We start from the raw sequence: 24694 nt of genomic DNA on the forward strand, positions 1-24694 counted from the left end.
GTTTCGGCCTAGTTCCCAAGTCGCGCCTGTGATGTTTGGTCAAGTCTTGGCTTCCGCGTCCCTTTTGTAATGCAGTTGTGAGCTCGGGATCTGTCCGCAGCCCAACATGACTGTACTCCTACTCTATAATAAAGAGACCTCTGTTGCTGTGATATTCTATCTTCCTGTGATACCAGCACTGTTTCCTGGGACTGGTATCGATTAACAGGTTAATTTGGAGCGTCACGGGCTAGTTCCGCTCGGAGCTAGTTCGGCGCGTGACAGAGAAGCAGGATGCCATCCTTGAATGTGCACCAATTCCGAGTACTGCCTGCCGCGTAGGCTCCCAGGAGGGCAAGCATGTCCAGCAACATGGCTGTGTGCATTGGCCAAAGAGGCAATTTATGTTCATCGCCCTTGGTCATCCTTCGAAGCAGCAAAACAATGACAGTGATAGATGCCATGAAGGAAGTGGAGTTGCTATAGAAAAAAGCATTGTACCGACGCTTGTCGATGTCGTAGAGGACCGGGTTGCCAGCAGAGTGCCCATTACCTTCATCCCTCCACAGGCCACCAGGTGGTTTTAGGCCCGTGAGGTAGGCCACACTCGCAGCAAATATTCCTGCTAGCATTAAGTACTTGGCCATCATGTCGGCTTTCTTTTTCATGTCAGCTTCCTGTTGATCTTGTGTTTGTCTTGGTGTGTCCATCATGCCATGTTCCTTGTTGGTTTGTTGATTTTGTGTTTGTTTTGACTGATGTTGATTTATGTTTGCACGTTGTCCACGACCGATGATTGCCACATAGACTACAGCTGCAAAAACTACCGTAACCAATATTAAGACAACGATGGAGGTTCGCAGATGCATCGAACTTCCAGTAGCATAGGCACCGATGAGGCCGAACATGCCCGCTACCATGCAGACAAAGAGCGCATAGCACTTTATGCCCGGCCCGTACAGATTTCGGTTGAGAAGGAGAACGATGAGAGCCACGGATGCCATGAAGCTTGCTGCATTGCAATAAAAAAATGCCTTGTAACGGATAGGGAACTTGTCTAGTAGGACAGGGAAGCCTGCGCGGTGCCCAAACTCATCATTTTCCCAGAAGCCACCCGGTGGGGTCAAGCCGGCTTGGTAAGTGAGTGTTGCAGCCAAGATTGCAACAAGCAGCAACAACTCACGCTTCTTCTCCAACTGATGCTCCTTTATCTTGTCTTCCTCACCCTGCTTGTCCGACTTCTTTTCTAGTGTGGAGAAGAGAATGTGAATCACCACATAGATAAGGACACCACCAGCCAAGGCAACTGTGTAAATGGAAGTGCTTGTGTCCCTGCAACTTCCGACAGCGTACGCGCCTATGAGGCAAAACAAATCAAGTATCATGGCTGCCTCCAGTACATGGCTTCTAACTAGAAATTCATTCTGCAACATCACCATGATGACTAGGGATGCCACAAAAGCCACCGAGTTAAAATAGAAGAAGACCTTGTACCGCCTAGGGTGCGTTGTCAGGAGTATTGGGTCTCCTACACTGTGGCTAGCCCCATTGTCTGCCCAGACGCCTCCAGGTGGATCTATTCCTGCTTGGTAAGCAACGATCGCCGCAAGAATGGCAAGGAGCTGAATTAATTCACAAGGCTTATCTAGATCATTGTTGTATTGTTTACTTCCCCTGTACAATTAAATAGATAGTTCAATTGCAGTCTAGAATAATTCTTTTGGTACTCGAAATTGATGATGTGGAATTAAGAATTTCTAGCACTCAAAAAATGTGTACAAAAATGCAAGAAATTCTCACCGAATCAATCCCCCCCCCGTCCCCCATGTCATCATGATTGAAATGATAGTTAACAATGTGAAACAAATTAATTTTTGTTCGGTTAGCCCAATATGTGGCCTTAAATGGCTCCAATCAGTAATCACTACATCTCCCTAGGTCTTGATTGAGGGGCACGAAGGTCTTTTCCTTCCTCTTAATTGATATGTACTCAAACTATTAGAAATGCTACAGCCCCCCTAGTACTGGTCCTTTCTATGCCCATGCCAGCAGCATGGATGATCGTAGAGCTATCTTCATGGAAGTAGAAAGCATGAATAGAAATATTTTTTTTCAATGATGATAAGCAGCGGTGGAGCAAGCTAGAATTTCCTCATGCCCGGGTCGAGGCTAAAAACAAGGGAATAAAATTGGCAGGCGACTGATAGCATTTTAATGATGTGGAGCACAAGTAGTTGGGCATTATGAACACATCAAGGTGTGAAGAGATTGAGCTGATGTGCAGTCCGGATTGGAAGCAAGGTCATTGGGTGCAGTGGCATGGACTAGCAGGAAAAAATTATAATATTATAGCCCTAAGAGACTATGATCAGGAAAAAAAAAGCACTCCGCTGCAAGTTGGCGACTCCAACCCATAGACTCGAGGACAAGACTAACGCTATGCGTGCTCGGTTGCTATCAGCCTTTCGAAGGGAGAACAAACATGTCGCCAGATCAATGGTTCTCGATGAGCATGTGCTTTGTGGATCTATGATCATGTTCAAGCAAAACTGGTACAATAAAGTATAGATGTTAATAGTGAAATAGTTCTAGTGATAGGCTCATTTTGTAAGGCTCATGTCTACATACTTTTGGGAGCAAGACACCATTGAGTCCATGGACCTTTTTTTTCTTTTACCGTACCAGTTTCTTTACCTATCAATGGTTCTCAGTGAGCATGTGCTCGTTTATTATAGTTTTACAGTTTTCAAATATTTCTAAGTAAAATCATTTCCTACAGTACACAATATAAATCTATGATCGTTTTCCATATATCTTTACATAAGGAAAAAGTTCAAATACCCCCCTAAACTTTGGATGGAAATCCGTCTAGCACCTTGAACTTTAAAATCAAACACCCATTCTCCTAAACTTTGTAATACCATGTATATTACTCTCTAAGGTGGTTTTGGATGGTGTTTTTGCATATTTGAAGGCTTAAACGAGTGGTTTTGAATAACTAATATACATATTTAAATATGATTAGTTAGTAGGACATCAATTTATATTATATAGTGGTGCCATATTATTATTATGTTGATACTCATTTTGTAAGTGAGATTGAATAAAGGGTACAAATTAAAGAAGGGATATTTAAGTGAAGATCTTAGCATGTATATCTAATGTATATGTCACGTGATCAAACTCATTCAACTTATATACAAATTAGATTAAAACCATCTTATCGGGTTATATAAATAGTACTATAAAGTTCAGAGAGTTGTATATCCGTTTTCGAAGTTCAGGGTGCTAGATAGACTTTTACTACTAGAGAACTCATCTTTTATCCAATGCCCCAAACATACAAATACCTCGGATGGATTAAGAAGCGATACTAAATCTCTTTAGTACCGGTTCTAAAAGCCCAAGTCCCTAGAAACATTTTTAGTACCGGTTGGTGTTATCAACCGGTATTAAAAATACATCTGTAGTACCGGTGTTAGCACCAATCGAGATGATCTTTAGTCCCGTTGATATTATCAACCGGTACTAAAGATGTATTTTTAGTACTAGTAGGTAACACCAACCCATATTCAAGATATTTTTACTAAAGATGCCTCCTGAGTTAGTTCAAAAGGAAATCATCTCTATTCAAGTCAAATGTGTAAGGTAGGTGGGATCGTAACACGCGTGAGGGCTGAGGTGAGATATCTTGAGTTTGATTCCCACATCGCACATATTTTTTTTTGACTTGGTATGCATCGTTAGTACCGGTTCTTTAGTCTTGATTTTTTTTGTCACGGTTGCTAACTGGAATTAATGGGTATACATCTTTAGTACCGGTTCAGATCGAGATCTTTAGTCTCGATTTTTTGTCACGGTTGCTATAATCGGGATTAATGGCGGTTTTCAACTGATATTAAAGGTGATTTCTCTCCTGGTGTTTCAATCAAAGTTTAGGGTGATATTTGGACTCTCTCCTGCATATAAATGTACTACATGAAGCAAGGAAAAATGTAGGGTATGTATGTTTTTGACCTAATGTGGTTTTATATATCCTACACTTTGACCATTGTATTTTATATTATATTGCTCATGATCATGAAATTGACATCATTGGAAAATGTTTCGAAATATGAATCTAATCATACCATAATGATTTTTATTAAGGACAAAGAAGTTTTGCTTTCAGACTTTTGTTAAATTATTTGAATGCAATTCAGGTGGGGAGCGCGCGGTTGTGACTTTTTTTTAAAAAAAGTAACAAGAAAAGATAAAAAAAATTAAAAAAAGGCTAGGCATGGCATTAGAAATGCATGATGAAGATGAATACTGCGTACCTGGTACCAAAAGGGAGACTGATGGCATTAGATCCTACAAGAAACCACTGGAGAAAGATGCAGACAAGAACCGGGACAATCAGGCCAAGAACATAGCCGGTGTGCCTGCTGTCCCTGCAGCTCCCGGCGGCGTAGGCGCCGCCGAGTCCCAAGATCGCCGTGACGGTGAGCCCGTACAGCGGGAACTTGATGCGCTTGAGGTCAAGCTTCTCGTAGTACACGTTGAACGTGATGGCGAGCAGGGACGCGATGAAGGAGATGGCGTTGGAGAAGAAGAAGAACTTGTACCGGATTGGATGGAGGCCCGGCAGCACCGGGTCGCCGGCGGCCTCGGTGCTCCGCCAGAAGCCGCCGGGTGGGTTGAGCCCAGCTACATAGGCGTCGGTCGCCACGAAGATGGCGATCAACATCAGGATCCCGACGGCGGCGGCGGTGTCGTTTTCGCCGTGAGGGTTGGGACGATGAAGACGATGACATAGGCGGCGGTGGCGGAGACGAGCGCGGCGGCGCCGATGGTGGTGAACTTGTCATGGCTGGTCCCGGCGGCGTAGGCGCCCATGAGGGCGAGCAGGTCGACCACCATCACCGCCCGGGTGAGCGTGAGCAGCTTGGTCCCCTGGTGCTGGTGGTGGCCGGCCCTTGTGCAGGAGGAGGAAGAGGAGGCTGACCACCAGCGACGCCGCGAAGGAGATGGCGTTGAACTAGTAGAAGACGATGTAGCGCCAGTAGTTGGTGTCCTGTAGGATGGCGTCGCCGGCCAGCTGCCACCGGCCGCCGCCGCCGCTGTCCTCCAGCCACGAGCCGCCCGGCGGGTTCAGCCCCGCCGCGTAGGTCACCGTCGCCACCAGGGTGGCCAGCAGCACCAGGTACTTCTTCAGCTGGCACTCCATTGGCGACGACGACGACGGCTGCTTGTCGTCGCTGCTGCCGCTGGAAGAAGTGAGGTTTTGCTGGCTACTTCCACCGGCCACCGCCGGCGCCGCCATTGATCTGCTACTGTTGATCGGGTGATCGATCGAGGTGAATCTTTGAGCAATAATACACACGATGGCATGGCTCTATGCATGCATTTATATAGAGTGCTGATCGATCGATCGAGCGTGTGTCACAATCATGGCATATATGTATTACTTGATCGTCTAGTCATATTTTAGGCTTTATTCCCTTGTCATTTTTATGCCCTTTGCATTTCATTCGGTAGTGTCATGCAAGTGACATTCATTCGGTAGTACTAGTCTCGTGCACAGTGACCCTTGCACGCACGCCAGGTTTCTATTCCTCATGTGTGTCGCGCACATGCTTTGTTTTGAGCTGCTGATTAAGGCCGCGATCTCTCGGCACACAAAACGAAGCACGTATTATTGCATGATTAATTAAGTATTAACTATTTTTTAAAAAAAATGATTAATATGTTTTTTTAAAACAACTTTCGTATAGAAATTTTTTAAAAAAATATACACCGTTTACCAGTTTGAAAAGCGTGTGTGTGGAAAACGAAAGAGGTGAGTTAGGAAAACTAGGGGAAGAACACGGTCTAATTATGGACGTTTTTACACGAATTATGCACCAGTTCATTGCACAAATCGTGTGTTTTTCCCTTTCTTATGAGTACAACGTAAATAAAGAGTGTGTAATTTTGTATACACTAGTTATAGGGCTAGCCTAATGGGCGGGCTGATCGCCTTGGGCGATCAGCACCCCCATCCCTCCCCTAACACGCACACGTCTCCCCTTTTATCCCCTTCCTACCACACTATGAAATTTCAAACCATTTAAAAAATATAAAAGAAATCTAATACACTTGAAAACATATTCATGTGAATAAACTTTACACTTATAAATTATAAATATATAGACTTTATGTATAGAAATATTCTATATAAAAATATATTTGAATCCAAATTCAAATTCGAATTTGAAGCGAGTATATAAACTTTTAACCTATACTTTGGGTATATATGTGTAAACTGGGCTGATAGCCGCGCGTGATCGATCACGCGTTAGCTTTCTAGCTAGTTATGGCCCCTGCATTGCAACGGTTTTTTATCCAGTTTAGTAGAAAAAATTGGACCGAGTAGAGCATCGGTTTTTATAAAGTGACTGGGCTTTTTTTAATTAGAAATTGGTTTTTTAGGATGGATGTTTTTTTATGAGAGGTAAGATATGTTTAAGTAGAAATGGAGGATGGATTGATAGAAGAAAACAACTCCCTCTTTAAGTAGTTGTGAGGTATAGGTTTTTATTCGGTTAAGAGGGCAACTACCTCTTTAAGTAGTTGGAGTATTTTTTTTTTATAAAACTAGAGTACTTGAAATTAAACTATCAATGTAGATATGTTATGACGTTTTAGTCAAAATATATAAATTTATCTAAAGTAACAACTTTCATAATTTATTGTTATGTAATAATGATACAATTTAAAATGAACTTTCAGTTTCATTGGTATGTAATTCATCAAGGGAACATTTTTTTTATGGAACACTAATACTGTATGATTTAAACATAACACAATGTATGCCAAACTAAGGGCCTTCAAAGTTCAAACCAACCTTTCCACCGGAAATGCATTTAATGTAGTGGACGAATTCCGGCCCATACGTATAGATGGGCTGAGGGGTAGTAGGACCACGTGAAGAAGGAAAAAGTCCACTTAGACTCCCTTAATTGTTCACCGAATCTAATTCGTGACCCTTAACTACAAAACCGGGTAGGACGACTCCCTTAATTACTGAAACCAGTGCAATTTGACTCCTCGAGCGGTTTTGGAGGGCGGTTTTGCTGACGTGGCGCTGACATGGCATTGCTAACCCGGTCTTCATTCCACGTGGCGCTTATGTGGCATTAGAATTAAAAAAATATCTGTGAGATCCATCTGTCATTCACACATAAAATATATAGTAGGACCCACTGACATGTGGGGCCCATATGTCATCCTTTATCCTTCCCTTCTTCATCCTCCCTCTCTCCCTTCTCTCTCTTCTCTCCCCCTTTTCTCTTCCCCGTTCGGACGCCTCGGCGGCTGCAGCGGCCAGGGGCCGGAGTGGCGACGGCGACCGCGCCACCGCTTGCCCCGTCTCCAAGCTGGCAAGCCATCGTGCAAGCTCTGCCAGGGGCTCCGCCGGGGGCGCGGCATGGGCGCCCGCGTGCAGCCCACGCCGTCGTGGGCGCGGGAGCCACTGTTCGAGAAGGCCGTGACGCCAAGCGACGTCGGCAAGCTCAACCGCCTGGTGGTGCCCAAGCAGCACGCGGAGAAGCACTTCCCGCTGCGGCGGACGAGCTCCGACGCCTCCGCCACCGCCGTCGCGGCCACCTGCAACTCTGCAAGGGCGTGCTCCTCAACTTCGAGGACGGCGAGGGAAAGGTGTGGAGGTTCCGGTACTCGTACTGGAACAACAGCCAGAGTTACGTGCTGACCAAGGGATGGAGCCGATTCGTGAGGGAGAAGGGCCTCCGCGCCAGCGACACCATAGCCTTCTCCCGCTTGGCGTATGGCCCTGACAAGCTGCTCTTCATCGACTGCAAGAAGAACAACACGGAGGCGGCCACCGGCGACGAGAAGCCAATTACAAGCGGCGAAGCAGCACGCGTCGTGAGGCTGTTCGGCATGGACATCGCTGCCGGCGGTGGCGATTGCCGGAAGCGGGAGAGGGCGGTGGAAATGGGGCAAGAGGCGTTCTTGATGAAGAGGCAATGCGTGGTTCATCAGCGTACTCTTGCCCTTGCGGCTTGTTTGTTAACTCGAGGGAAGGGGATTGGGAGTTTACGCGAGGGAATTGATGATGAGATTAAGATGGGAATTTGATTTTTAATCCCAATATCTTGTTTGGTAGAGATGATGGAAATTGATAGAGAGTTTAGTTGGAGATTAGATCATTAATAAAAAAAACGGATGGCTGAGATTTGCTTAGACAAAGTAAAGGAGGAATTCTCTCCCAATTACCTGCCCCTACCCAGGTACTGAAAAGGAGGGAGTTCCTTCCTCAATTCCCCATCTCCATTCCACCAAAATTCCCATGTCTCCCAACCAAACAAAACATTTAATAGTCTCATCTCTCTAAACTCTCAATCCCTCCTAAAAACTCCTTCCAACCAAACGGACCATTGGTGCCCTGCTGTTATAGCATCAAATCAATTCATATATACATCATAAATCTTCCATCTTTTTGTTGTTCATCGTCTGTTGTTGTTTCATCTTCGATTTAGAGCTGTTCTATCTTCATTTTTTTTCCTTTTGCATAGAAGTTTGCCATGCAAACGATCGATCGATCGTGCCCCGTCTCCAAGCCGGCCCGCCATCGCTGGTGGTGGCGCCAGCGCCGCTGCTGAACCTCCGGTGGAAGGCGGTGTACAGAGCTTGCACGATGGCAGGCCGGCTTGGAGACGGGGCAGGCGGTGGCGCGGCCACCATTGCCACTCCGGCCCCCGGCCGCCGCCGCCACCGATGCGTCCGAACGGGGAAGAGAAAAGAGGGAGAGAAAAGAGAGAGAGAGGGAGGAGGAAAACGGGAAGGATAAAGGTGGGTCCCACAATTTATTTTATGTGTGAATGATAGATGGATCCCGCAGGTATTTTTTTTAATTCTAATGCCACGTAAGCGTCACGTGGAATGAAAAGCGGGTTAGCACCGCCATGTCAGTAAAACCGCCCTCCAAAACCACTCGAGGAGTCAAATTGCACTGGTTTCAGTAATTCAGGAAGTCGTCCTACCCGGTTTTGCAGTTAAGGGTCACAAATTAGATTCGGTGAACAATTAAGGGAGTGTAAGTGGACTTTTTCCCGTGAAGAAGTACATCCCCGTACGTATAGATGGGCCGGGCCCGGCCGGCCCATCTAAAGAAGCGGCTTCGAGAGAGAGCACCCTCCGTACAAGGAGAGGTCGCGAGCCCCCAAGAGAAGAGAAACCCCACGAGCCCTCCTCCACCTCCACGCCGCAGCCAACCCAAAGCGCCATGGCGGACGACCACGCCGCCGCCGCCGATCTCGTCGACGGCGGACGCCCCGAGGTGATCCCCTCTGCTCCCTCTTCCCTTGTCTGTCTGTCCTGTGAGGGGGAGTTCCCATCTAGGCGCCGAGCCTTGGGGGGCCGTGAAGCCCTCCGATGGCTCTCGATCGATCTGTGCGTAGCTAGGGCTGTCGCTCGTGAAGGCCCCTAGGGCGTGGCTTCTCCTAGGGCTTACTAGTGTTCTCCGAGGGGGTTGTTCCGCTGGCGTGGGGCTTTAGGGGTGGGGTTCGCTCGATGCAGATTCGGCGGACTGAATCGGGGGGGAGCCGACGGCCTCCCGTGGGGCAGGAGTTTTTGCGTATTTGGTTGTTCTCATGTTGGTGTGCTGCTGCTCCTTGGTGTCAAATTTTACTGCCTCCTTGGGTTGCCTTGGCGTCATGCAGTAGATTCGTTTGCCGAAGATATGGTCGGTAGGTATGAGATGGAGTTGTGGGATTGGTGCATACAAGGAGGGTTTTTGGATATGCTTGCTTTGGGGGATAATGTGGTTTGAGTGGGGCCGGCAGTATTGATCCGTTACGCCACGCCAAGGACTTCTGTTTCTGGCTGTTCATTAGCTTGTTTGGTCAAATTGGGTGTTGAGAGTGATGAGCATTATGTAGTTTATTATGGAAAAGAGGGTTTGGCTGATCGACGAAAGCGGGAAAGTAATGAGTCTTTTTGTTGGCCCTTTTTTTTTAATTACTCTGAATGTTTTCCTGTCAAATAACCATCTGCACTCAGAATCAGAAAATTTTAACATATAAATAGTTACCGTCACACTTCGCTTTCTCTGAAACTAATTGAATAGGCACGTGCAACTTTTGGTATGTTCTATAAATGTACATCTAGATTTCCTAATTATACAACCATTTAATGTAACCATCAAAGTTGCTTGATAAATGAAAGGTATTTCTTCGTTTGATTGCTCATATTGTGCATTTATTGGGAGCATGTCGCAATTCTTCCATGTTTACCTATTTTTTGCTTCCGCCAAGAACTATATATATTTATTGTGTCTCTGTGTAATGTGAATGTCCAGGGCGATACGCATTCACGTGAAGACGGGTTATCAAAACCAAGAGATAAAGATAGAGAAAGAGAAAAAGACAAGGACAGGGAACGTCACAGGGACCGTGACAGAGATCGAGGAAGAGACCGAGATCGGGACAAGGACAAGGAAAAAGACAGAGACAAAGAAAGGGACAGGGATAGGGACAGGGACAAGGATCGGGATCGCCACCATAGGCATCACCGTGAAAGAAGAGAACACAGAGATCGCTCTGATGATCATGATCGCCACAGAAGCCGTGATTCTGAAAGGTATTCTTTGTTAAGGGAGTTCTGTTTTATATGCACCTTATTTCTTACAAACCATGCATCCTTGCAATGAATGCATTTTATCAAATGTGTTAAATGCTTTTAGATTTAGGGCTATTCAACTGTCTTATACATGCCTACATGATTAGTCAAATTCCCACACCAATCTTGTGGTTTATATTTAATACAGGAGAAGAGACCATGAACGGGATGGGCGTCGCAGGCATCGGTCTCGCTCACGCTCTCATTCTAGGGGCAGGGATCGCAGATCTAGGTCTCGCTCTCGTTCAAAAAGGTATGTAAAGGAAGCTCCTTGCATAGTCTTCCATTTGCATCTTCTTTAGCTGCCGTGCACATACTATGTTTTTCGTCATGGTTAGTTAAATTGTTTATTCCATATAGTAGCAATTTTGGACATACTTTATATATGCTTTCTCTGCATGGATTATTTTCCTGATATTTTCTTTGTGTATTATCGAATTCAGACATGTACAATTCGTATTTGAATATGTATGGCAGTATGGTTTACTGGCTTAGTCTTCTTAATCTGGTTCTCATATATGACCGGTTTATAACTTGTTAAATATGCTAATTTTATGTGTTATTCAGCTTTACTTTTTAAGTTTTATTTTATCACTAACCACTAATATCTACTAAACTATTTTTCTAAAGCAGCAAGCGAGTTAGTGGATTTGATATGGCGCCTCCAGCTCAAGCTGTGGTTCCACAATTTCCTGCTATTCCAACCCCAAGTATGCTCTCATCAACTAAGTTAAACGGCTCAATTTCATTTTTCTTTTCCTCGTCAATTTGTGGCACTTTTTCTGAATAATAATTTTAATGGGACATTTGAACAATGGAGTTAAGAAAAATAATTTTGCTGGGTTGGATGATTGATGTACATGAGTATTTTTTTTAGAATGAATTATATCTTCTGCCGCTATAATTCTTCATCCTTATCACTGTATAATGCCACACTATCTTATTGCCGTTGCCATAAACTACCGGTGAATTACTAGTCCATTAAGGTCGATTATTGCCGTAGCAGGATGATGCTTGGTGTTATACCTAGTAAATTGGTGGACATGTCTGGATGTTATACCTAGTAGAACTCCAATACAGTTAATATTTGCTTAGTATGATCGGCCTTGAGCATTCTACACATAATAGTAAGAGGACAGGAGAACAAGCAAATTGTTATTTTATAGTAGTCTACATGATGCATTTGGAGAGACATTGGTGCTTTTATTAAAGGATAAAAAAGAATACCAACCAGTGGGCTCCGTAAGCACCCCTCAGGCACCTATCTGCTGCAGATGCACTTCATGTGATAGTTACTAATATGAATAAGTGAATAACTTGTAAGTTTCCATTTTATTATTACTTGGTAACTGGAAACTGAGCAAAACTTTTTTGCTTGTGTTCTTTTGTTGTTTGTCTGTTTTGTGTATGTGTATGGTAAGAAGGCAATCTTGGGTTACTTGCCCCCACTGCTGCCAATGGAATGAGCTGCCTACTGTAGCTTTAATGTACAAGGAGGAATCAGTGCTCTGGTTTGATACCATCTTATTCGTCTTCAACTAGCAAGTATTACTGGTTGCTAGCATTATGTCTATTATATTTGTCCTTGCACATATTTTGTTCATTCTTAGGCTTGGATATTGAACAGCTAGATCTATTTTAGACCCAGACTGATGGTGAGAACTAGTCAGTTCTAATGGTGGAATTTTTTTCCTTGCTAATTGTTTATGCTCTGTACTAGAAATTTATTGATAAATTGCAGGTCAGTTTCCGGGCACTGCTATTCCTGGAATGTTTCCAAACATGCTCCCGATGGGTGTTGGACAGGTAACCTGTCAGTATTTTAATGTATTATAAGTGCCAAAAGAATCATTTTTTTATTTATGTTTGTAAATAATTTTTATTTGCCTGTAATAATAAATTTTGTTTGAAGCAGTTCAATCCCCTTGTTATCCAGCCGCAAGCAATGACGCAACAGGTATGAGTTGTTGTGACATCTACTGCATCTATTATTGATAAGGATGTCAACAAAATAATGTGTTAACACCTTTTTCTCTCAGGCTACTCGACACGCGAGACGTGTTTATGTTGGTGGACTTCCTCCAACTGCTAATGAACAGGTCTGTGTATTTAATCACTCATTCTTTCTTACTGCCCATTTCCCATACCCAAACCAAAAGCCGTATGGGAGTGCACGAGTGTGTACCCGCATGCAACATATTACTGTGGAATTGTTACATTAGTGTCCTTTACTGCAGTCAGTTGCAATATACTTTAATCAAGTCATGGCTGCTATTGGAGGAAATACTGCTGGTCCAGGTGACGCTGTTCTTAATGTCTACATAAACCATGACAAGAAATTTGCTTTTGTGGAAATGAGGTCTGTGGAGGAAGCAAGCAATGCAATGGCACTGGATGGCATTTTGTTTGAAGGGGCTCCAGTGAAGGTTAGGAGACCAACAGACTATAACCCTTCTCTGGCAGCTGCCTTGGGCCCCAGCCAGCCAAGCCCCAATCTGAATCTTGCTGCAGTTGGCTTAACACCTGGTTCAGCTGGAGGGCTAGAAGGCCCAGATCGTATTTTCGTGGGTGGCCTTCCATATTACTTCACTGAGGCTCAAGTCCGGGAGTTGCTTGAATCCTTTGGGCCTCTTCGAGGATTTGACCTTGTGAAGGATAGGGAAACTGGTAACTCAAAGGGCTATGCATTCTGTGTCTACCAAGATCTCAATGTCACTGACATAGCCTGTGCTGCTCTGAATGGCATCAAGATGGGAGACAAAACCCTAACTGTTAGAAGGGCAAACCAGGGAGCGGCTCAGCCTAGACCAGAACAGGAAAGTATCCTGTTGCAGGCACAGCAACAAGTGCAATTACAGGTGTAGGTCTCAACTATTTTTCATCCAGTATCAGATAATTTTACTTTCTTATGCCAACTATTTTGTAGCTGTATTGTGATTCTTGCATTTTGACTCTGATGTGCTTCTTAACAGAAACTTGTATATCAAGTTGGAGCACTCCCTACAAAGGTTGTATGCCTGACCCAGGTGGTTTCGGCTGATGAATTAAAAGATGACGAGGAGTATGAAGACATTATGGAGGACATGAGATTGGAAGCAGGCAAATATGGTAATTTCCAACTTCTCACCCGCAATTTCCTCCCTTGCCTCTAAACTCCGGTTTAGTTTGATCATCTGCTGGGCTAAAACCCCATATGTATCTTCTTGCGTTGAGAGTTTATGCATGTTTTCGGATTCCTTTTGCCTTGATTGATACTTTTTGTTTATTTAGTTGGTCTTCCTAGGTGTTTTCTCCCTTTTGTTTACTCACATGTACCTTCCTTAGGTAATCTGATTAAGGTTGTCATCCCTCGCCCTGATCCTAGTGGATTACCAGTTGCTGGAGTTGGAAAGGTAAGTCTTGTGTATTGCATCGCACAAACATTGAAGAGCGTCTGTAATCTTTCTAATGTACGACCTTTCCATCCAGGTTTTCTTGGAGTATGCAGATGTGGACGGCGCCACCAAAGCAAAGACGGCAATGCATGGAAGGAAGTTCGGTGGAAATCCAGTTGTTGCAGTGTTCTACCCTGAGAACAAGTTTGCTAATGCGGAATATGACGCGTAGATTATCCCGCTATGTAAAACACTAGTCTTTTGTTTTTCTTTTGCGCCAGTTTGCTAAATTGTAACAACAATTTCTCTTTAAGTTGAACCTTCCAATAGCTTGGATTTATGCAGAGCGACCGATTAATTAATATTAAAAGATGTGATGGATTTCCTAAAGTTAACTGAAGGGCTTGGAGTATGATCTGATTCTTGTCCGTTTATCCTGATAGACCTGGATTATTTGTTAACTCTGTTAGGCGGTAGCTCTTGTCACCGGAGACGAAGGAGAATGGTGGGGGCGAGGACACCTCATCAGTCTGTCCCTCTGGCGTAGACGCGAGCGAAGAACGCAAGTGGAAAGGAAATTAAAGGATGCGGGCGAAGAACGATAGGAAGAGGATTATGGAGGTTTGGATGTGATCTGAGCAGTTGGATTGTGATCTAATGGTCTAAAATTTGCAAGATTTGGACGCAGGTTTTCTGGCAAATTACATGTAGGTAGGCCCCTATGATCTAGTAATTCTTATTCAAACGCGTGATTGTTCATGATAGTAGTAAATTAACAGGAGAAATGAGGGCAATGGCATGGATGATTCATCTGCACACCCGTGCGGTACATGCTAGACGTGCAAAACTATTTGCACCAATGGTTTTAAAACAACAACAATAATAAATACAGGTACAGATGGAACTTGAAACAGAATGATAGCTTACAATTACATGCAGTGGATGCTATGTTTAGCTAATCTGGACGTCGCCACAAATGCTGTGCCGTATGCAGTATATCAAGATGATTAATCAACGGATTATTTGCTGATCGATATGCTTAATCCTTCGCCAATTTGGATGTCCAGGGGTCAGACAGGTGTCCGCAAGAGAAGGGAGGCAACCAGAGATTACAATGCTCTTGAGCGATTGGGGAAGCTTGGGCAGTGTCATCATGTTGGGACACTCCTGGACGATCAATTCCCTGAGTGTTTTCAGGCGGCACAATTTGACAGGCAAATAATTCCAGCTGCAGTCTGTAACTGACAGTGTATGCAGGCAGGTGAAGAATTCACCAATCTTTGGGGGATCACTCGATCCCTTGCAACTCCAGAACATAAGATTCTGCAATGCCGGGCGATCTTGTTCCTGTTCCTTGTCGCAACCGTCTCCTGTCAACCAGCTTGGGTATATCACACCACCGTAATCCCTGATGCAAAGTACTGTAATCCCCGACGGTGGACGGAGCCCCTCAAGAACCTCCTCCTGAAGTTCTGGAGGTTGATGTTGCTTGATCTCTGTTACAGGTGGAAAGAACAGCTTCTAGTATGACTCCAACGCTTTCTTCGAGCAGCGTTCGTCAGTGCCACCCCACCGTAGCGTCAGCTCAGTGAGATATACCTTGTCAGATAGCCTGGCTCGAACAGCTTCCTAATTGCTCTGAACATTCTCGATGCAGTCGATGAACAGCTTGCCACGAAGGTTGTTCAGGTGCTCCAGCTGCTGTATCTCGTATCCTTTCTCCTTCCTCACGTAGAAGTGATACAGAGCTCGGAGAGATGTCAGCTTCCCAACATCAGGAATGTTCAGGCCATACCATGTCAGCATGTACCTCAGGTTGATCAGGTTGGCGATCTTCAGCTGGGATGGACAATGCAAGCGAGTGTTAGGATGGACAGAGAGCTCCTGAAGATGGTAAAGCTTGGAAAATTCAGCCGGCAGAATCAGGCTGTGGGGAGGAGGTGACATGATGCCAAGATAACGAAGATGTTTCAGTCCACCGATGCATGGTGGCACCCTGCTCAAATGTCTCAAATCCAAGTGCACCACCCTCAACTTTGTTAGCTTCTTCAGCACACGCTCAAAATCATCTTTGGTTCATTCCCTCTACTGAATAGCACATGATAAGAGTTCTCAAGTTTTTAAGCTCCAAAATCTTCTCTGGGAACAATATTTCACTGTATGACTCGATGCAAAGATGTCGAACGTGTTTAGGAAGATGTTCCGTGATGCTTTTCTCGATCTTGATGCAGTCGCTTCCCGCGATCGTCTTCGCTAATTCATGGAACATGCCATGAACTGTGAAGTACTCACCGGTGCTAATGTCAGAGGGTGCTTTCCTTTTGAGCTGAAGGAATGAGCATGAATGCAAGTCATGGAAGTAGTCCTGACCAACATCTTCTACGTCCTCATTGTTTCCATCATTGTCCTTCACAAATCCTTGCGCTATCCACATACGAACAAGATTGTCACGTTCAAGCTCATACCTTCTGGGGAAGATGCTACAGTACTGGAAGCATCTCCTGACATCCACAACAAGTTGATTATAGCTCCACCAAAGAGCTCCCTTGGTCTTATTCAGCACATCGAGGTTCGCGGTTGTTTGCCAAAATCTGATATCTGGGTTTCTCCAGAGCTGACCTGCCACTGTCACTGCTGCAATAGGTGATCTGTTCAGCTTCTTAGCGATTTTCCTCCCAATCGGTATGTATTCTCGATCATCGAAAATTGTACTGTCAAGTGCATAATGCATGAACATTGAGAAGTATTGCTCCTCTTCCAGATCAGATATTGGAATAAGCCTATTAGAGCCTAGAGCTGCCTCTTTACACTGGGCTGTCACCAGGATTCTGCTTCCTGACTTCCCAACATTGAGTGGAGAAAGCAGCTTCTCATGATTCTCATCATTGACCCACAGATCATCCAGTACCAACAAGAACCGTTTGCCTCTCAAATTCTCCACCAATTTTCCTTCCAAACCTCTGCAGTCACTAATTTCAGAATGCCGGCTTAGCGTGATCTCCTCGAGCATATCACGAAATATATCTTCCAGCCTGTAAGTCTTAGAAACATAAATTAGCATGACAGTGTCAAAGTATCCTCCTTTTCATACTCACAAACATACTGTGCCAGTGTAGTCTTTCCAGACCCTGGAATGCCATATATGCAAATTACAGAATAACATTTCCTGCTACTGGAGCTTGGTAAAGAATCATCCTCACGAAGCATACTTCTTATCATATCGCGCTCCCGGTCTCTACCGAATACCTTGCGCGTACTACTCGATGTAATGCTTCTCCTGTTCATGTTGACAATATCATTCCAGGCACCACTGCTTGTCTGTGTTAAATAGGGAGATTTCTCCACGTTTGTGACAGTGTTTTCTAGTTTCTCTATTCTTTTCCTCAATTTCCATCTAGCAATAGCAGGCATGAAAGAATATACTGCTGTACCATCCTCCAGCTGGAAGAATAAAGAACAAAAAAAATGATTAGAATGGAATGGTGGAGGAATGTGCATACTTTCCAAGCTCCTAAATGGTGCATTTTTTGCGAACACTTTCTATATACGAATTTATTAGGAAACTCTTTTAAATCCATTTCCACTTTATAGTATCAATTCAATTCGTATGTACACTTGAATAATTATCTTTAATCATTGAGCTATTCAACCAATTTAGCCATTCAGCACAAAAGAACAGGACCATGTGAGCTACATACTGAACTTCCTTAAAAAATATATATATACTGAACTAGTTCTACTCTCTGACGACTGTTGTCCCCTGATTAATAATAGATGTTGTTTTCTTCTAAATTAGTGCTTCTGTTTAGAACATGGAAATTTTTTCTTGTTACTTCAAAAATTGAACTATTTGATGTAGTAACATTAGTGGTGTCTCAAACACTAAGACCCTTTAACACATTCCAGCAACTATTGATTTCCGAATAAAATTGAGGAGCGCGACATAAATTTTACCAAGATCATAGCCCGTGCATTGTAACTCCTTTTGCATAGTGTATTAGTGTTGATGTAAAATAGGAACATTCCCCTCGATTGAGAGAAGATGCATTGCTAGATTGGGGTGGGGTGTGTGTGTGTTAGGGGGTAGAGAAGTGGTAACCAACCTGGTAACCTGTGGCTGTGATGCCAGTTGCATCATAAAACCAATCTCGATAAGAGCGAGCAACCTCAAACCAGTTGACTGACCAGATGAACAGGGATTGGCAGCATCTGATGAAATCAAATTGCCCGGACAAGCAACTAAGCCGCTCCAGCAAGGAGTCAGAAGCTGACCCGCAGCATCTGCTACAAGAAATCGGTAGCAGCGCAGCTGATCTGCTGCGTAGCGATCGATACAAACTCTGTGCCCACTCCAGTAGAGTGGTTATGCATCTCCCAATCCAGCTCGTCTTGCAAGCGTGGATGGCTTCGTCGATGTGCGGATGCCATTTGCTGCTGCTTCCCTGTGGCTCGTCATCGCCGATGACATCCTTCTCGATCTGGTGATAACCAATGAGATCGAGGATGTCTTCTGCTTCGTACAAGGCAGACTTGACCAGCTTCGCCAGCGTGTCGAGATTTTGCACGGCTGATCTCTCCTTCTTCGCTTTCCTGTGCATCCTCTCTTCCTCTATCTTTCGCAGCATCTGCTCCAGCTTCGGGACAGTCTGAATCTCCAGCTCTTGGATCTTTGGCGACGCGTCGAAGAGGTAGGAGATGAACCTGTTCACGAGCAAGCTGATGATAGGCGACAGCAACCAACCTAGCACGGTTATGGCAGAGCCCATGGCTGCAATCCTCCATGGATTTGCCATGGAATGCAAGCTTTTCGATCTCCTTCAGAAAGGGGACAAAGCTAAGGAGCAATGGGAAGAAGAATGGAGCTCTACTACTGTCTTGGTAGCTATCTATCTATCTATCAGCAAACTATTGCAAAGCATCTGTCTTCTAGCGAGCTCAGTACCGTGCAAAACTTAATTAAGCAGAAATTTCACCCGAAATTTCTGGCGAATCATCATATTTTTTTTCCTGCAAGTGTCATTACTGAAAATGACTTGACCACATAGCATGTGGCTAACCGACTAAAACAAAGTCAGACTTGTTTCCGAACTAATGCATATGGTTAGTACATTGCATTACATAGCTTCCCCGAGTTTGCAGCTGGCTGTCTGATATGATGTAGTATAACCTGCACGTGAGTCCATGTGACATGACAATCACAACACTATATTATGACTATTATTAACACAAGGATCAGTAATACGAAGAGTGACAGCAGTAATTGGCCAATGATTCCTCTCTGGGTTGTCAAACTAATGTTGGCCTGATTCCACTCTCTTCAATTTGTTGTAATGATTCGTTCAAAAAAAAAATGTTGTAGTAATGAATAAAGAAGAGCCAGGCTCTTGTTTCGAATTAGAGAAATATATATAAAAAAAACAGCTCGTTAAGGAGTCACATTAGATCGTTCCTTTTGGAATCAATAATAATCATTGACTATTAAATCATAGTCATGAGGTACAGAATATTAATTTAGCCTAAATAAGTACTGTTGAATTTGTCTATTGGTACCAAGTTTTTTCGTGGCAGTCTGCATCTATTTATTTACTAGCAAAATGCCCGTGCTTCGCTACGGTGTATTAAAACTAAAAATATTTATTTTCATCTGAAGTTATTTTCACACTGCTTTGGTACTTTCGCTCACTAGAAAAGGTCTCAAATAATAGAGAGAAATATAATAGCTCATAATAAATTATTATTGCAACAGAATAATTTTAACTAAAATCACAATAAATATTTTAACATGTTAAAAACAATATATTTCTTGTTTACCAGATTTAACATTAACTAAGGTTTTATAGCAATTAAAAAAAAAGACTAACTTTCTCTTGGTGGCTAATTTTTATTTTCAGTTTTTTCCTATGAATTAGATTGGAGAGAAAAGGAAAAGGGAAAAGAACAGTAGATGATAACCAGAAAAAAAAAGCTAACCAAAGTGATCAAGGAATCGAACCCATGACTAGGCTAACCAATTGAGAATCATGAACGTTGTGACATGCACTGCATTATATGGATATTCACCTGAACAGCAAAGAAAAATATCAGTGTACACCCCACCTCCTCTCGAACCTTTATCTCTTGTCTAGGAGAAATTAGACATTCTGCCACTCCCAAAAGTGGGTTTCGCCACAATACCATTCTGCGGAATGGTATCGTTAAAATGCCACTTTCAACCGATGTCAAACCGTTGCTTTGCCATATTCGCCATTTCACAAGATTTTTACATTTTTTGCACTTCAGCTGACCAAAATACCCCTCTCTGGTTTCTTTCTCTTCTCCGATAAACATGTGGGATGAGGAGAAGACCACGACGGCAGGGGTGGCGCTAACCTCAGGCTCGGCGCCACCACCGCCGGAGCTCTCCTCCTCGTCGTCCTTCTCTTGCTCTACAAATTCAAGAACGCAATCTTTGAGCTCAAACCACACACAATCCAGAAAGCTAGTGAGGACGAGCACGAGGGTTCCGGCTCACTTCCCGCCGCCTTGGTCGCCGGCGAGGGCTTCGGCTCACCTCCCGCCGTCTTGGTCGCCGGCTCGTCGGTCTCCATCCCCGCCGCAGTCACCGCGCCAGCCAAGCCCGAGACGGCGATGCAGGTCTCGTCCTGCCATGAGCTCCTCCTGGAGCTAGCCTTCTTGGGCCATGGTAGCGGGCAGCCTGCGATGTGCGGCAGAGACGACGGCGGAGGAGATGGTGGCGAGCGGCGCACGGTGGTCAGCGGGAGAGGAGCGGCGCAGTGGCCGGCGGGAGAGGAGCGGCGCGGTGGCCGGCGGGCGCGACGATGGAGGAGATTGTGGCACATGACACGGTGGCCGGCTTAGGGTTTCCTTCTCTTTCTCCAATGTGCGGGCGGCGGGCTTCGGCCATGGGGGCGGGACGTCGCTGGCGGTGAGCTTGGGCGTCGGCGGTGCGCCGGCGGCACGAACGACTCGGTTGTGACGGCCGGAGGAGTATTTTAGTCAGCCTAGGTGGAAAATTAGGTGGAAATGGAGAGAATTGGCCTAAATAGCAAAACAAATGTTTGGCATCTCTTGTGAGTGGCATTTTAACGACGCTATTCCGGGGAATAGCATTATGGCGAAACCCACTATTGGCAGTGGCATAATGTCCAATTTCTCCTTCTCTAGAATCCTCCGCCTCCGCTTCTCTCTCGTCGCTCTCTCTGTCTCCCAGTTTCTCCTCCCCAGCGACGGCGACAAGGTGCCCGCTCCCTCCGTCTCGCCTCCCTGGCCCCCTCCTCTCCCATCTCCCCCTCTTCCTCCCGTCTCCTGGCACGGCGCGGCGACGGGGAGGGGACCCACCTGCAGTGCCGTTTCCCCACAGCTATTCCCTCCTCCCTCTCGCGGCAGGCAAATCTGGCAGCGGTGGCGGCCTCGCGGCTGCTGTGGGTGGTGGCAGCGGTGGCTCCCTCCGGCCCCAGCAGCCGCGGGTGGCGTCAGCGGCGGCTCCCTCCGTCCCCTGTTGCCTCTCCCCTGGGCTGAAACGACGGCGGTAGCGGGCGGCGGCGGCGTAGCTCGGCAAGCCACTGCTAGCGGCCACTCGCGGGATCTGGCCATGGGAGGAGGCGGCGGCAGCGGCAAACTCCACTCGATTTTTTGTTGATTTGGTTTTTTTTATCTCCGTTTGCTGTTCTTCTATTCTTGTATTTGGGATCTAACACGGATTAAAACTTTTTGTGTTATTTGACGCGGACTCATGTGTATATGCTTCTATTTGTGTCATTGAATTCCGATTAGGATTTTTTTGGTTGGGGGATGATAGAATTCCGACTGAGATTTTGGGTGGGGGGTTGGATGAACGAAAAATTTGGGTACCGATGATGTGACGAACAGAAAATTACGAATTTAAGATTTTACCCTCGTTGCCTGAGCGTGCTAGGCGAGGCAGCCGCCGCCTTCGTCTTCGACGTCCTCTTTAGACGAGTGATTTGGAATGGCCTTCGGCCCAGCCCAACTCCCTACGTAATGGGCCCTTCTTTTATGAACGGGATTGGGCTGTGTTTTACAGGCCGAGCCAAACGCAGTTTGGAATAAGTTCATATAAGGTCCGTTAACTTTACACCGAATACGATTTTCGTCCTTAACCTAAAACAAGATACAACCGGTGCAAACGAGGTCCCTCGACGGTTTGGAAGACGGTTTTGGCTGACGCTGTGCCTAAGTGCTGATCTGACTCGGTCTTCGTCCCACGTGGCATTGACATGACGTTTACATGTCTATTTTATCCCAGAAAAATAATAAAAACGGTGGTCCCACATGTTAGCTACACCAATTTTTTTAAAGGTGGAGCCCACGTGAGCCCCACATAATCATTCACACCCCCTCTTCTTCCTCTTCTCTCCCCAGCTCCCCTTTCTAGTTTCTTCTCTGTGTCCTATTCCTCCCCAGAGCCGGCGGCATTCATCGTAGCACCACGGCACCCTCTCTCCCTCCTCTACCTCTTCGGCTTCTCCTCTCCCCGAGATTCCCTGACTTGGTGCCACCGACGACCACATCGAGCCACCATCTGAGCCCCATGGGAGCACTGCATCCCAAGGCGTCAACGACCTGCATAATCCCGATCTATACCAGCAAGGATCCTCGGATCCATACAAGCAGTGCCTCATATTTTTATCCATCTCTCCTTCCAACTATTTTTTCTCTCTATTTTTTTTCCGATCTCTTCTCAAGATTTGTTATATTTCTTCTAATCTGATCTGACATGTGGGTCTCATTATTTTTTAATCTGACATGTGGGCCAAAATATTTTGTTTTATTTTCTAAAATATTAAATTTTGCTTCGTGTGTCACGTTAATTCCACGTCAGATGAAGACCGAATCAAATTAGCCATGTAGGCGCCATGTCAGCTAATACCACCATCCAAACGGACCTATGTTGCATAGTTGAAGGACCAGTTGTATCTGGTTTTTGGTTGAAAGATGAAAATCGGATTCGTTAATAAGTTAAGGAACTCAAATGAACTTATTCCAATGGAATTTCTGCAAGTCGTCCGAGGGAAAAGTTCGATAATTTTATGGGCCGATATAGATCGACGTGGACCAACTTTGTCAACTTTGTGGGCCGATATAGATCGATATACATGGGCTAGTTAGTTAGCCGTGGTAATGGGCTGGGCTTGGGTTATACTAACTGAGAATCCTTTTTATCTCTTAAATATCTGTCTCTTCTCTACTTATCTCTACTATTATAAAAATTTAAAATGCTTTTACTGGTACTTTGTACTTTGGTGTATTATTCGTGTATGAGTCGGTTTTTAAGTTTGTTCGCTTTTATAAATACAGATCCGTATTTGAGTCGGGTTTAAGTTCGTTCGTTTTTAGAAATATAGGAGACGTATAAGAAATCCTTTTTTTAAAAAAAAACTCGCATGCTAACTTTAAATGATCATAATCCTAATTACAGCTCATGATTTTTTAGAAAAATATATATCTAAGCGAATTATCATAGTGAATTTCACTTTAACTAAACCATATAACAATAATAAAATTAAAATTAGCCTTCAACTGTTGAAACGCACGGGCATTTTTCTAGTATTATAAAAATTAAAGATGTTTCCGCTGATATTTTGATACATCGTTCGTATTTGAGTTGGTTTTTAAGTTCATTCACTTTTAGGAATGTATAAGGAGTTGTATAAGAAATCCTTTTAAAAAACATGCATGTTAACTTAGGACGAGAGTCGGACTCCTAGTTGCTTCAGAATTCTTACCAAACTATAAGAAATCAACGTATATGATATGACCATCATCCCAATAAAAATTCCAAATTAGATATCAATACTATCAAAATAAATATCCCATATACTTTTTAGAAAAAGAAAATCTAACAACAATATGATTAAAAATAGTCTTCATCCGTTACAACGCACGAATATTTTTTCTACTAAAGGAAAACAAAGAAATCTACGTAACGGGAGGGATCCCCTCCCGCGCAAATACGTATCCATGTTCCCTTGCTTCCCATAGGCAACTGCTCCTTCTCCCTCTTACTTTTATTGGAAGCTACTTCCGCTACTAACCATGGGTATAAAAAATAAAGATTAAGTAAAGAATTATCACAAAATTATAGGTTTAGTGTCAATTTAATCACAAAACTATAACGCTTATAGCTTTATAGTGGTAGTGCTAGGGATTTAAAATTTAGAATATGTAGTTTTGTGACAACCTCAATATTAAATATGTAGTTTTATAATGTTTGGCCTTAAATATATAATTTTAGGATAAATTTATCGCTAATATATAGTTTTATGATAAATTTACCATTAAATCTGTAGTTTTATACCGGTAATTTTATAAAATTTACTCTTAAAAAACAGTGGGATCCACGTGATACTGTGACCGGCGGCGAGAGACGGCTGCCGCTGCCCAGATAGCCCATCTTCAATCATACCATTGCACTAGAAATTCAAACAAAGATTGAAAACTATGTCGGCTTCTTTTTTTTTTTGAAAAAAAGAGAAGAAAATATATCATTTGTCTTTCTGACACAGGATTGTATAATGTATAGAGAAACATAGTTGCCCTCACTTGTGTATCGATAATCCCTGGTGGACCATGAATACGAACAGGACGACGCGTACAGGGTACAGCAATAATCATCGATCATCAACCCAACAAGACAACATGGTTGCTGTATCTTGAGA

At 44.2% G+C, this 24694-nt stretch overlaps 1 protein-coding gene and 3 pseudogenes across 2 annotated transcripts; 2 read left to right on the top strand and 2 right to left on the bottom strand.

The window, feature by feature from the left end:
* Positions 1 to 245: 245 nt before the first annotated feature.
* On the bottom strand, positions 246 to 5284 carry LOC127755879 (uncharacterized; annotated as a pseudogene).
* Positions 5285 to 6808: 1524 nt separating this feature from the next.
* LOC127755880 (B3 domain-containing protein Os02g0764100-like) lies at positions 6809 to 9021 on the top strand (annotated as a pseudogene).
* A 147-nt stretch (positions 9022 to 9168) lies between these two features.
* LOC127754245 (splicing factor U2af large subunit B) lies at positions 9169 to 14427 on the top strand. 2 transcript variants are annotated; one of them, XM_052279732.1, is made up of 11 exons: positions 9169 to 9301; positions 10322 to 10602; positions 10790 to 10894; positions 11272 to 11351; positions 12383 to 12447; positions 12557 to 12598; positions 12681 to 12740; positions 12879 to 13499; positions 13614 to 13749; positions 13966 to 14033; positions 14110 to 14427. In XM_052279732.1, the coding sequence occupies exons 1-11, from the start codon at positions 9248 to 9250 to the stop codon at positions 14245 to 14247; spliced, it is 1650 nt and encodes a 549-aa protein (XP_052135692.1). In that variant the 5' UTR covers positions 9169 to 9247; the 3' UTR covers positions 14248 to 14427. The 2 variants fall into 2 exon arrangements, with proteins under 2 accessions (XP_052135692.1, XP_052135693.1); XM_052279733.1 differs by having other exon boundaries at positions 11275 to 11351.
* A 389-nt stretch (positions 14428 to 14816) lies between these two features.
* LOC127754243 (disease resistance protein RGA2-like) lies at positions 14817 to 18882 on the bottom strand (annotated as a pseudogene).
* Between the last annotated feature and the right edge of the window lie 5812 nt (positions 18883 to 24694).

The sequence above is a fragment of the Oryza glaberrima genome, chromosome 11, assembly GCF_000147395.1.
Source record: "Oryza glaberrima chromosome 11, OglaRS2, whole genome shotgun sequence".
Classification (NCBI taxonomy): domain Eukaryota; kingdom Viridiplantae; phylum Streptophyta; class Magnoliopsida; order Poales; family Poaceae; genus Oryza; species Oryza glaberrima.